Source organism: Corvus brachyrhynchos, unplaced genomic scaffold (genome assembly GCF_000691975.1).
Source record: "Corvus brachyrhynchos isolate BGI_N302 unplaced genomic scaffold, ASM69197v1 scaffold56, whole genome shotgun sequence".
Lineage (NCBI taxonomy): Eukaryota > Metazoa > Chordata > Aves > Passeriformes > Corvidae > Corvus > Corvus brachyrhynchos.
This window is the reverse complement of record NW_008238664.1, coordinates 27,538-39,218: the sequence shown is the minus strand read 5'-3', so window position 1 is coordinate 39,218 and position 11,681 is coordinate 27,538. Positions and strand designations below refer to the sequence as shown.

The 11,681-nt window shown below is 37.0% G+C and overlaps 1 protein-coding gene across 5 annotated transcripts in view; it reads right to left on the bottom strand.

Annotated features, from left to right (window-relative positions):
- Window positions 1–11,675, bottom strand: part of PARPBP (PARP1 binding protein) — a 41,715-nt gene extending 30,040 nt beyond the window's left edge. The window contains exons 1-5 of one of the 5 annotated variants that reach the window (XM_017738057.1): window positions 11,595–11,675; window positions 10,449–10,970; window positions 3,453–3,683; window positions 2,447–2,554; window positions 845–1,015 (exon numbers count right to left, since the gene is read on the bottom strand). In XM_017738057.1, the coding sequence (XP_017593546.1) occupies window positions 845–1,015; window positions 2,447–2,554; window positions 3,453–3,683; window positions 10,449–10,598 (660 nt within the window). In that variant the 5' untranslated portion in view covers window positions 10,599–10,970; window positions 11,595–11,675. The other 4 variants (XM_017738058.1, XM_017738060.1, XM_008636366.2 and 1 more) reach the window with 4 other exon arrangements.
- Between the last annotated feature and the right edge of the window lie 6 nt (window positions 11,676–11,681).

The window sequence follows — 11,681 nt, the reverse complement described above, 5'->3', positions numbered from 1 at the left end:
TTCCAGAGGAAGGAGCAGCAGAGAAAGTGTGTGGTGATCTGAGTGCAACCCTGGCTCCCCATCCCCAAGCCACTGTGGGACAGGGGATAGAACAAATCAGGAGTAAAGTTAAGTCCAGGAAGAAGGGAGGAATGGGTGAAAGGTGTTTTAAGAATGGGTTTTATTTCTCATTACTCAAGCTTGATTTGATTGGCAAAAAACTAAATTAATTTTTCCTAAGTCATGTCTGTTTTGCCTGCGACAATACTGTTGAGCAAACTTCCCCCATCTTTATCTGGGCCCATGATAATTTTGTTATATTTTCTCCCCTCTGACCAGCTGTGGAAGTGAGTGATAGAATGGCTTTGGTGGGCATCTGGGCAGGGTTAACCCAGTACAATTGCTTTTAGAGGTATTTGGTAAGCAGAAACATCTTCCTTCTTTTGCCTATTTTATTTTATATGCATACTCACAACCTCACTTGACACGATTAACCACGATTTCAAGATTTTAGAAGCAGTAATAAAAGCCTATCTTATATTCAGGTTTAAGACAGCAAACCTTTTCAGGACTTCAGTCACTGTTTTGGATGAACAGTCTCGATGTCTTTTTTCCAAAATCCCATTTTAGAACTCCAGATGTATACACACACAGACTATTTTTTCTGTCCATCTTGAGATCTCATGACCAAACAAGCACCCATTTTTTCCCACAGAATCTATTGTCTTTTTAGCTTTAAAATGATGTCCATGGTGCTATTTGACTTGGCTTGCAAACATCAGTGTTGAATATTAGATTAAAGCCACATTCACTGTTTAGAGAGCTACTTCATTGACCTCCAAGAAGTTTCATTTGACACACATACCAGGAAAATGGACATTTTTCTCTCCTGTGAGGCATGTTTCAGGTTAGTGAAGGCTTCTCTACCAAGTCCTCTGTCAGGAACATTTAGAATATGAGCCAATGCCAGATCATCCTTAGAATTCACCAAAAGGCTTAAATAGGAACAGACAGACTTCTTTGCCAGGATTGTCACCTGCATGGGAAAAACATCACACAAATTGGTAAACCCATTGCTAAATTATGATCCATTTTATTTTAAAGTTAATTAGATAGGTACTGATATAATTTTTGGAAGAGTAAGAATTCACCTTGCATCAACTCAAAATGCTACTTTATGTATGAGGGTTCTGGAAGTCTTGATGAAAACAAACATGATAAATAAGTTAGAATTGTACATATGGTACTTGAATATTCATAAGGTGTTTGAGGGTTGGATCTCTAGTCATTAAAATTGGTTATAAATATCTATTTAGAAACCTCCTCACAGACATTCCATGTAAGAATTAAACCATGTAAGAATTTGCCATTAACTTCCAAAAGACTAAGATTTTAAACTACTTGCCAGCTCTGCCACAGATTCAGTAATTTTTTTCTCTTGGCATACAGGGGATTTCAATCAAAGAAACTCCACTGACTGAGTTTGGACAAATTGTGACCCAGCCCCACCCATACAACCAAAATATAATATTGTAATCACTAATATTGCAGCACTGTTCTGGACCCTGTGAGAACAATAGTCCCAGAACAGAAGAATTTGCAGTTTTGCCACAAACAAAGGAAAAAAAAAAAAAAAAAAAAAAAAAAAGGCCATTAACAAAAGAACATATAACAAGAAAACTTATCTGCTATGGAATATCTTCTTATACCACAGAATGTATACAACAAGATGTAGTAACAAAATCAAACATGTACCATTGACAGGCTGCAAAAACAGTCCTCAGAAAAGGAAAAAAGAGCGAAGAATATTTTTACTGCATAAGTCAGAGCAGCAAGAAAGCCATTGTGGTAGTGGTAGAAGTGCTATTTAGGGGGAGAACCTCAGTTCAGAACATATCTTCTTGTTCAGAAATATTCTGTGTTATACCCAAATATTGATTTGAAATTGCCATTTATTAAGAGAAAAGCGAGTTTGGAAATGACTAAAGCTCCAGCATTTCAAACGCTGTTAGAGAACATTCAGAGATCCTTATTTTGGTGGTTGAAAGGGTAAAGGGAAAGAATCAACCCTTCTAGAGAGTCCTTAAGTCCTCTATTGGGACAGTCAAGCCTTGTTTGCTTTGCTACAGCTACCAATACAGTGGCTATTCAGATTTCATCCATATGAAAGATTACTTCACTTATTTAATGCTTAGTCCAGACAATGTTTGAGTGATGGTGTACTTGCAGAAAAATTTATCCTACATCAAGTGTCTGCCATTCTGGACTGTCTTCCAGAACAGAAACTTCAGCACAGAGCCCCATACACACCTACAATATACTCAATAGATACAAAGTTTGAATATGCAGGGTTTATTTTTTTTTAACCCAGCCACAATTGAGTAACAACAATCGGAAAATAAAACTATGTTATATTTCATCTTTTCAATAGATACAGAACATTACAAGAAACAAAAATAATTTTTACCTTCATATGCTCCTGGCCCTGACTGTTGATTTGTGTAGGAGTAGAAAGAACAGAACCATTATTTTCTTGTGCATTCAATACACCAGAAATAAATTCCAACAGTTGAACCTTTAATAAAAAGATCAGAATAAACTTAAATATGCAGATGACTAGAAAACAAAAGTGGTTTTAAAACCTGGTGTAAACCTACCTCTCTGCCACTTTGCTAGTGTTGGAGGTTAGCACAGCCCTTAAAACCTACTTTTAGTTTTAGTCTTTAAAAGTAGAACTGTTCTAGTAGAGAAATGAGGTGTAAGATTCAAATTAACTTAGAAACTATTTCAAACAGTTATGTTATACACTTGCACTAAAAGCCTCTGCTTATGCTCTGGAGAACATTTAATATGTTATGCCAAGCTTAGAAAGAGCTCATTAACTGACCCAGGTTCCCTGTCTTTCCCATGAAAAGGGGGAGGAAAAGAAAAACACATTAAAATCCCCAAACTAACAAAAGACCTGCAATAAGCTACAACAGAGCTGTGACTGAGTGGGAGAACTGGAACTTCTAAAAACAAAATTTAACATGCAAATACATGTATTGTACAGAAGTTTTTGTTTAAAAAGCATGGTATTTTCAGAATGGTAATCATTAAAAATATTTTGGCTGCATATCAACATACAACCAAAACTCCATGACATGTTAATTACTAAGCTTTGTCCCAGTTTTATTAAATCTCTACAGGTTATTTTCCAATTCAATTTATGGCAAGGAGTGATTTATTCATCAGTTGAATCAGAGCTGTGGGACTGCACTATCCAGCAGAATAACAGAGAGAAATAATTTTTGAGTGAATTTAAGATTTCTTAACATTTAGTAATTTAAACTCAAGGGCTTCCCCAAAAGAAAAGAAAAGTAACTTCTGAATAACCCAGAGCTCCTGCATATAATCAGAAGTGTCATAAATCCATAACTGGAACAAAAAAAATGTCAAAACAATATAAGAGGTCAAACAAACATAATACTTACAGGGGATATGCTTTCATCTTCAGGTAAAAGTCCAAGACTATAGCACTTCTGACATATGTCAATTAAATCGAACATATTGCTTCTTGCTAAGAAGGCATGATAGGCTTTTTTCACGTCAGCATAATTTTCAGGTTCTTTCATGTTTTCATATGATAATCCTAGTTTGTCATGTAATAAATACTTCCAAGTTTCCAACACATCACTAAGTGATACTGTGAAGTCTCCATGGTGCTAACAGAACCAAAATAAGCAAAAAAATATTATGTTCCATATTCAGCATAGCTTTGAAAATAAATTTAAAACAAGCTTCATATATATTTGAAAATCTATTATAATTTAAATTTATCTCAAAGTCTTACCTATAGTTGAAGTTCTTCTATTGCTTTGCATTTACAGTTAATTCTGTTGTATTCTGTCAGTATTTGCTCTTGATCTTTAAAATACCAGGCATGTATATCAAACTTTACTCCTGACAAAATACTCTGAGTGTTGCATGACTGCTTCTTGGATAAAGTTCTTCATTTGCAGAAATAGTTTTCAGCATGGCAGGCATTTACTTCCCAAAGGCAGAAAATATGGTTCCCTTACCTTGCTTCAAGCGGTGAACTGGGAAAACATATGTCAACTAAAAAAAAGCTTTTCTTTCTTATTTTAATAGTTATACTTTAGCCTAACATTGACAGTGTTGCTACATAGTTCTAATAAATACATTAAAGCCATGCACACCCCTCTGTTACTAGTACTATAACTAACATTGACTATACAGTGTAGACTACACTCATCCCCTCAAAATTATTAGATTATGTTCTGTGTGCCCCTCTTCCTTCTCCTCCAACTACTTGCTCTTACCACTGTCTTTTTCACTACTTGACTCCTCACTTTTGTCCACACCCTGCTCTTCAAACTGAGTACCACTCCCCATTTCCTGCTGGTAAACTTCTGTCCACACTACTGGTATCAAAAGCATAACCCAATGTACAGAAGCAAAAAAAAAAAAAAAAAAAGAAGAGTTGTAATTTACCATGAAACATGATATAAATGCCCTGTGACCAAGTAACAAGCCTTGCTTTGCACTGTCCATAATGGCAGATGGCTCCTGTCTAGAGCAAGGATTTAATTCTGCTTCATGACATTTCCACATTAAGCAAATTACTTATAGACACCATTAGCAACAGAACACAACATGAAATAAGAAAACATGAGAAATTCTAATAATTTAAGTTATTCCAGCCCAAATTATGCCTCCTTTGGTTTCTAGCATATTTAGTACAACTTTCTCAATAGACCTCATTAAATACACAATTCCAAAATCTTGGAAGTCAACTATTTTGATATTGTGTAGGCAAAGAACTACAAGTGAAAATTGAAGAACACTCACGCATATTAGCTTCAGAGCACTCTTTTGCCTTTTAATTTGTGCATGTGTTATGATAAATCAGCACTGTGAGCTTACATGTTATTCCACATATCACCAGAACATTTTTTCTGTAAAGCACCTGATTTTCATTTCAGCCCCTCAAAAAATTAAACATATATTCATATTATAACCTAATTTAAACAGATCAAAGCAGCAGTAGATGGGGGGGAAAAAAAAGTTGTTTTCTCACTTTATTTTGAATCAAAATCCTTCAGGATACCAAGTTAAAGTACAACTTCATAAGGTATCTAATAAATCAAAACCTTTCCTCACCAGATCAAGGGCCTGCAGAGATTAGCAAAGTTTATATTAGTGCTGCAAAAATATTTTAAATCCAAATACTGCATTCCAGATATTAACCTTTGTGATCAGGCATTCACTGTGATGGCATATTCCATTACTTACACAGTCAATTTGTCAAGTCTCTGGTTTTAAAATTAACTTTAAAAATACTATGGTGTTTTGCAGTAAGCATTTGTCTAATAGCTTAATAGCTTAAGGAAGTTCAAAAAGTCACATGTTTCCATTCTATTATAGGCAGAACAAGTATTTCATTTCATAGGAATAGAATCAATAAGGTATTATAAAGCATCTTTACTTCCTGGTAGTGCAGTATATTAAGTTTCCTTGGGACTCTTGTCTTAGAATGTCTGAAATCCAGTACCAATATTCCATGCTTAAAGACACCATTTTTTACTATTTTGTAGGTATTGCAGGTTTTCTAGTGCTAGCTACATAGCAAATAAATTTCTATTTTGACGGCAAATTATTTTAAAAATCAGAAAGTTGTGCATTTCAGCATCAACATGTTGGCTTCCACCTTCCCCAAACAAATGCTCATAAACCCTTTCTGGAATATGGTGTAAAAGACTGCTCTGCTTAACCACCAACCCTGCATTGGGTCTAGTTCTGGTCTTTTCAGGCACAGTCCTAGACTGCAGTATTGTTTTCTGGCTTTGTCCTTGAGTTGGGCAATTCTGCACTCTTGTCACCCCTAGTCCTGCTCAGCCTTCGTTGTTTGCCTACAATCTCACACAGCAGAGGAGTTCCTAAAGTGTGGTACATAAAGCACACTGAAGTTGGATAATGCAGCATTTTCAGTAAGTTTCACATTGTGTTGACAGTGCTGTGTACAGACTGAGAAACTGGTTCATGTGAACGCAAGTGTGTGGACATCTGATAGTTGTTGGGTTGCAATGTGCAGAAACAGTGAAGTTACAGGCTGACAGCCCAAGCTTAGAGAAATGATAATAGTATAAAATAGTAATAAATAAAATGACAATAAATAAAATGAACCCCTTTTTCTTTGGGTTGGTGAGGGGGGCTGTCAAAGGAAGAAGTACCAGGGCCCAAGAGAGCAGAGGTATACTCTGTTTAAGGAGGACTAGAGAGCTAATGTATGTATGGGTCAGTAGAACAGTAGCTGCAACAGCAGAATCACAGCATAAGCAAAGTAAAAATTTTACTCATCCAAACAACAAACCAGCACATTTCTAAAGTGTTTTATCAATTATAGTGATAATAAAAACACAAGATTGAAAATTTAGAACCCTGCTGGTTAAAAACACACAAACCAAAAACCCCCACACATCCTATCCTTGCTCCCTCTTCTACCCCTCAAAACAGACACCTGCAATACTACAAAGAGACAGGCGTGAGGGAGAAGTCCTATTGACAAGCTAGGGAAGAAGCATCAAGACTGAAGTAGCAAGAGTTTTAACACAGTTAAAACAACTCCAGTTGAGCAAAACAAAAATACATGAAACTAACTTATAGTTACTTTTTGATTATATAGTGTACAGGAAAGACAGTAGAACAGCCTCAGTATATAATTTTGTTTAAAAAGAAATCCAGGGAAATTATTATTACTCCAAACTTTTTTCTAAAGAGCCTGTCCATTGAGGAGAAGGCTACTCAGCACCGGTGAGACCACATTTAAGTACTGTGTCCAGTTCTAGGTTTCCTCAGTATGAGGGAGCCACACTGACAGGAGTCAAAAAAAGTTCACGTTATCATCCACAATGATGATTAAGGAACAGGAGCACCTCACATATGAGGAAAGGCTGAGAAAGCTGGGGCTGTTTAGTCCAGAGAAAAGAATGCTCAGGGAAGATCTCCTCAATGCATACAAATATCTGAATGGAGGGGGCAAAGAGGATGGAGCCAGGCTCTTTCCCAAGGTGCCCCATAGTAGGATCAGAGGCAATGGGCACAAACTGAAACACACACAGAAGGTTCCCTCTGAACATCAGGAAATACTTCATTACTTCGAGGATGCCTGAGTACTGGCACAGGTTGTGCAGAAAGGTTATTGATTCTCCATCCCCAGAGACAATTTGAAGACACCTGAACATGGTCCTGGGCAACTGGCACTGCCAGGTTGCCCTATTTGAGGGAGGCTGGATTAGATGACCTTTGGAGGTCCCTTCCAACTTCAACCCTTCTGTGATTCTGTGAAAAATTAATCATGCTGAAGAACAGCCAAGACATCTCTTAGTAGCATAATTACAACCTACTACAACCAATATGTCATATAAAATTGCTACAAAGTTAGTTAGGAGTGCCTCATTACCAAAAGGGAGACAGATAGAAGAATTTAAGGGAATAACACTAAAAAACAACTCTGCATTTTTCTTCATTTGCCAGCATGGAAACAGGACAATTTGGGAAAACATTTTAAAAAATACAAGACACTGAATAGAAGATAATATTCTTCAGACAGCATACAAAATGCACTCATGGAAGCACAGAATAGAACTAAACCACACACCAAAACTGCTTTTATGGAGAACCAGAAATACACAAATACAAATTTCTAAAGAGAAAATATATCTCTAAAATCAACAATGAAGCACTTTTTCCTCCAGTATCAAAGCTTTCATTCTAGAAGAGATTTAAAACACATTTAAGACAAGTCTGACAACTTAAACATGCAGATTCTGGAAAAATAATTGTTTTATACACTTCAGTTTCCCATCCCACTAGCTAAAACAACCATAGCCTGAAAATGACAGGTAATTATTTGACCTGATAACTCATCTTCTACCCCTTCTGATCCCCAGGTGCAAACCGTCAATGCAATTACTCTTAGCTGAACATCTTGAAAACTGTCACTCCTATTTCAAACCTTGAGGAAGGTTCTTCTTGTTGAAAATGTTCCTAGATTCTAGATCTATACTAATCAATCTAAGTAAAAGGTATTTGCTTCCATCACAGACCTTATGCCACTCGTCTTTAAGTCACATGGCCACAACTGTGCTACAAACCAAAGTATTTTCAGAGGCATTGAAAGGATAGAATTTTTTTTCATTCATCCCTGATATTTGATCCATGTTTATCACATTGTTTGCTACCCTTACTCTGGTGAAATTTAAGATTAATTTATTATAAAGCTTTCAAACTTTTCTGGAGTTCTCCAAAAAGCTTTGTTATTTTTCATTTCCACTGCAGATACAGGTAACAGTTAAAACACCAAATCCATTAAAATTGTCCAGGCTTCTAAAGAAAGAGAAGAGTATTTTGGTTGTTTGTGATAGGTCGGATGTGTCGGGTTTTTCTCAATACAGCCACTCAATAGCCTGTTAACAAAATTATTTTTATTGCAGTAATTGACTTCATTGTAATAGATTTCTATTCTACAAGTGTTATGTTGACAATATAGAATTATTGTATTTAAATCAGAGACCTAACAAGGGACATGCCTACAGCTGTAATACTCTGCATCATAGTTTGAAGTTTCAGTGCTGAACAAAATAAACCAGACATATTTTGCTTTAACACTGTGAACTTCAAAATGGATAAAATCTAAAGAAATTGTGCTTCAGAGGAAGCACATGCAAATGCTAAAATAGTTTTAATCCACATATGCAAGCCAAGGTTTGTCTTATTAGACCAACTAGTATAATCAGAAAAAAACAAATCAGGTTTTTGAACACTTATTCTTTCTTCAGATCTGAAAAAAAAGCTAAATATTTTGAAACTAAATTAATTGAAAGTAACTGCTATAATTTTTGTTAGATCATCTCTGAAAGAAAAGAATTTCTAGGAGAGAGGAATATTTTCTGGAGGAGAAAAAAAAAAAAAAAGGAGAAAGTAGAATAAATTAATTGCCTCTAGTGGAGGGGAAAAACTTACTATAAGGAAAACAGGGAGCAATGAACCATAACCTTTCCATGTCCAAGTTTTGGCATACAACAGGACAACACATTATAGGTCCCAGAGCTGGCTTTGGAAAACTGTCGGTAGTTTTCCCTTCAGAATCACAACAAACATGACAGACAGTGACCACCTCCATATGTAGTTTTGCATCATTGTCTTTTATCAGTTCTCCAAGAGTTAATTTTGATGCACACTAATTTTCTCATTTTACCTACACAGCTATTGTGAGGACACCAGGACCCTGGCTGGAATTTACTACATTCTATGAAGTACAAATGGAGTATCTTGGGATTCTAGTATCCTTGCTGTAATGTTTCTGACAGTGGGGGATGACTTAATCAGTTTTATACTTAATGCTTAGACAAGAGACACCCCCAGTCTGCACATTTTACACTACAACATTTTTTTCTGATGCACAAACTGAAGCAGGTTTTCTGTTGGTTTGGGTTTTTTACTGGCTTAGGGATTTCACTTTGATGTGGTTCTTTCATTTCTGGTATGTTTGTTGATTTGGTATGTTTGCTTTAGTTTTCTTAAACTAAAGCTTTGTACTACACGTTTGATTCACTATGCAACATTTGACTAAGTCTTCCAACAACAGTCATTTGTTTTCATCAATAATTAAGTTAATTGACGCAAAAAGATACCTTTAGGTCACTAAAACAAATATTGCAATAGTTCTTGTTCAACGAGACACAGGCAAAGGCCTGATTGTATATTGCAACTGTTTCTGGTATGTTTCAGACATCCTCCAGCTCTGACAAGCCATAGCGCTTCTTTCAGAGACACTTTAGAGTTGTACCTCCCCTTCACCATTTGACAGACACTTCATGTACTCACACGGAGAAAGCCATATAATTCCTGTTGGTACTGGGTACACACTCACAACTTATATGTACATATACAGATCTTCACCTGACAAGTGTCAGGAAAAGCAGCAGCCAAGAACGGACTGTGGCAAATATGACTCAGGCAGACTATAACAACTCAGTTTTATACTCATGTTCTTCTCGTGTCATTCCAAAACATTTTCGGAGCACTCAGAAAAAAAGATGCACCCCAAATGTCCTAGTTCTCCCACCCTGATCTACAACACAAAAGAAACACTGGATGGAAATAAACAGAAATTACGTGATCAGCAGAAATACACTAGTGTTTAATATTTGGAGCTTAAACATACATGTAAAGCACTTCCATACTCCCACCTGTCTTGCAGTTCCTTTTTCGAAGCCCTGATTCAATAGTGCACTTAATCATATTAATTTTCTTGCCTTGCTGCATCTGGCCCTCAGACACACCTTATTTTAACACACAGCAAGGAAGTGACCAAAACAGCCATTTCAAGTTGGTGCCTAAGCACTAAGTGTAGCAAGGTAACCAAGTCTGAGATGTACCAAGAACACACTGAAAAGAATGCTAACCTGCTTGTTGACTTCAGCCATGGACAGTTGTAACGCCATCAACATGCAGTCTGCTCCACACACTGTAGTCCTTTCAGAGTTGGAAAATAAAGGCCATTGTCTTCTGAAACACTTGACCAAGTGTAAAATTTTTTGCTGGGAAGTAGCCATTGCCACGAGTAGAAAATAGAGATAACCAAGAGAAAAATTACTATAACTATGCCAGAGGCATATGCAGGTCTTCACCTCCCAACAAGCTGTGCAAACCCTGTTGTATCTTCTTAAAGTTCCTGGAATAAACTCTTCCAGCTAAACCAGACTTGCCTCACTGTGACAGAGTAACTGTGATGATAAGGGGTTAAAAGTGCTTATGTATGTAACGCCTTCTTGAAGCCCTTACTTTCCTTGTACATTGTGCCAACATAAAGGAATGTTATCACAAATATGACAGTCTTTTTGTCTCCAAAAGCAGCCTCAGAGTGTCTTCAGTACTTTCTGCATTTGCTGTACATTCAGATGAGTGTCTATGAGGATGTTTCAAACCTGGAAAAAAGAGACTTAATATTTCTAAGACTTACTAACACAGACAACTCTAAACACCTTTGTTACCTTTATAGCCTTCTTCCTTTATTTTTTTTTAATTCTATAAGCCATTATCTCTCCTGACAATAATTGGGAGCACTTCATGCTTTGGTCTTTCTCACCTTCTCGCATTTGTCGAGACAAGGTACATGACAATGTAGTACAAATTTGCCTTTAAACTTGTTCGTTTCTGAAACGAAGTCCCCTAGCACTGCAGTGACAGCACAGGAGCGATACCCATTCCATTTACTTACAGAAGACAAAACTCAACCTTTGACCTTTTCTCACACAGCTGAGGCAGAGCCCATAGCGCGCTTGTTTTTGGTGACTGGCACGACTCTAATAAGTGATGAAGTGTGGGCAAGGGGCAGGGAGAGCAGGAGACACTGGGAAACAAGCACGACTGTAACAGCAACTTCTTACTCTCTAAAGTATCTGAAGCAGACAACCCACTTTGTAATGTGAACATCACATGGGGGTCACAGAGGATGAAACAGGCGGGCTGCAGGACAGCGTGGGGCAGAGTAAAACCTCTCCGGAGGCTTTTCTTTCTCTCCACTCTGAGAGGTTTCCGAGAGACAATACCTGTCACTCCCAGCGAAACAGCCCGAACAAGCCAAAACCTGCGAAGCAGCCCTTAACTCCCAGAAGCCGGAATTGGCCTTACCCTTG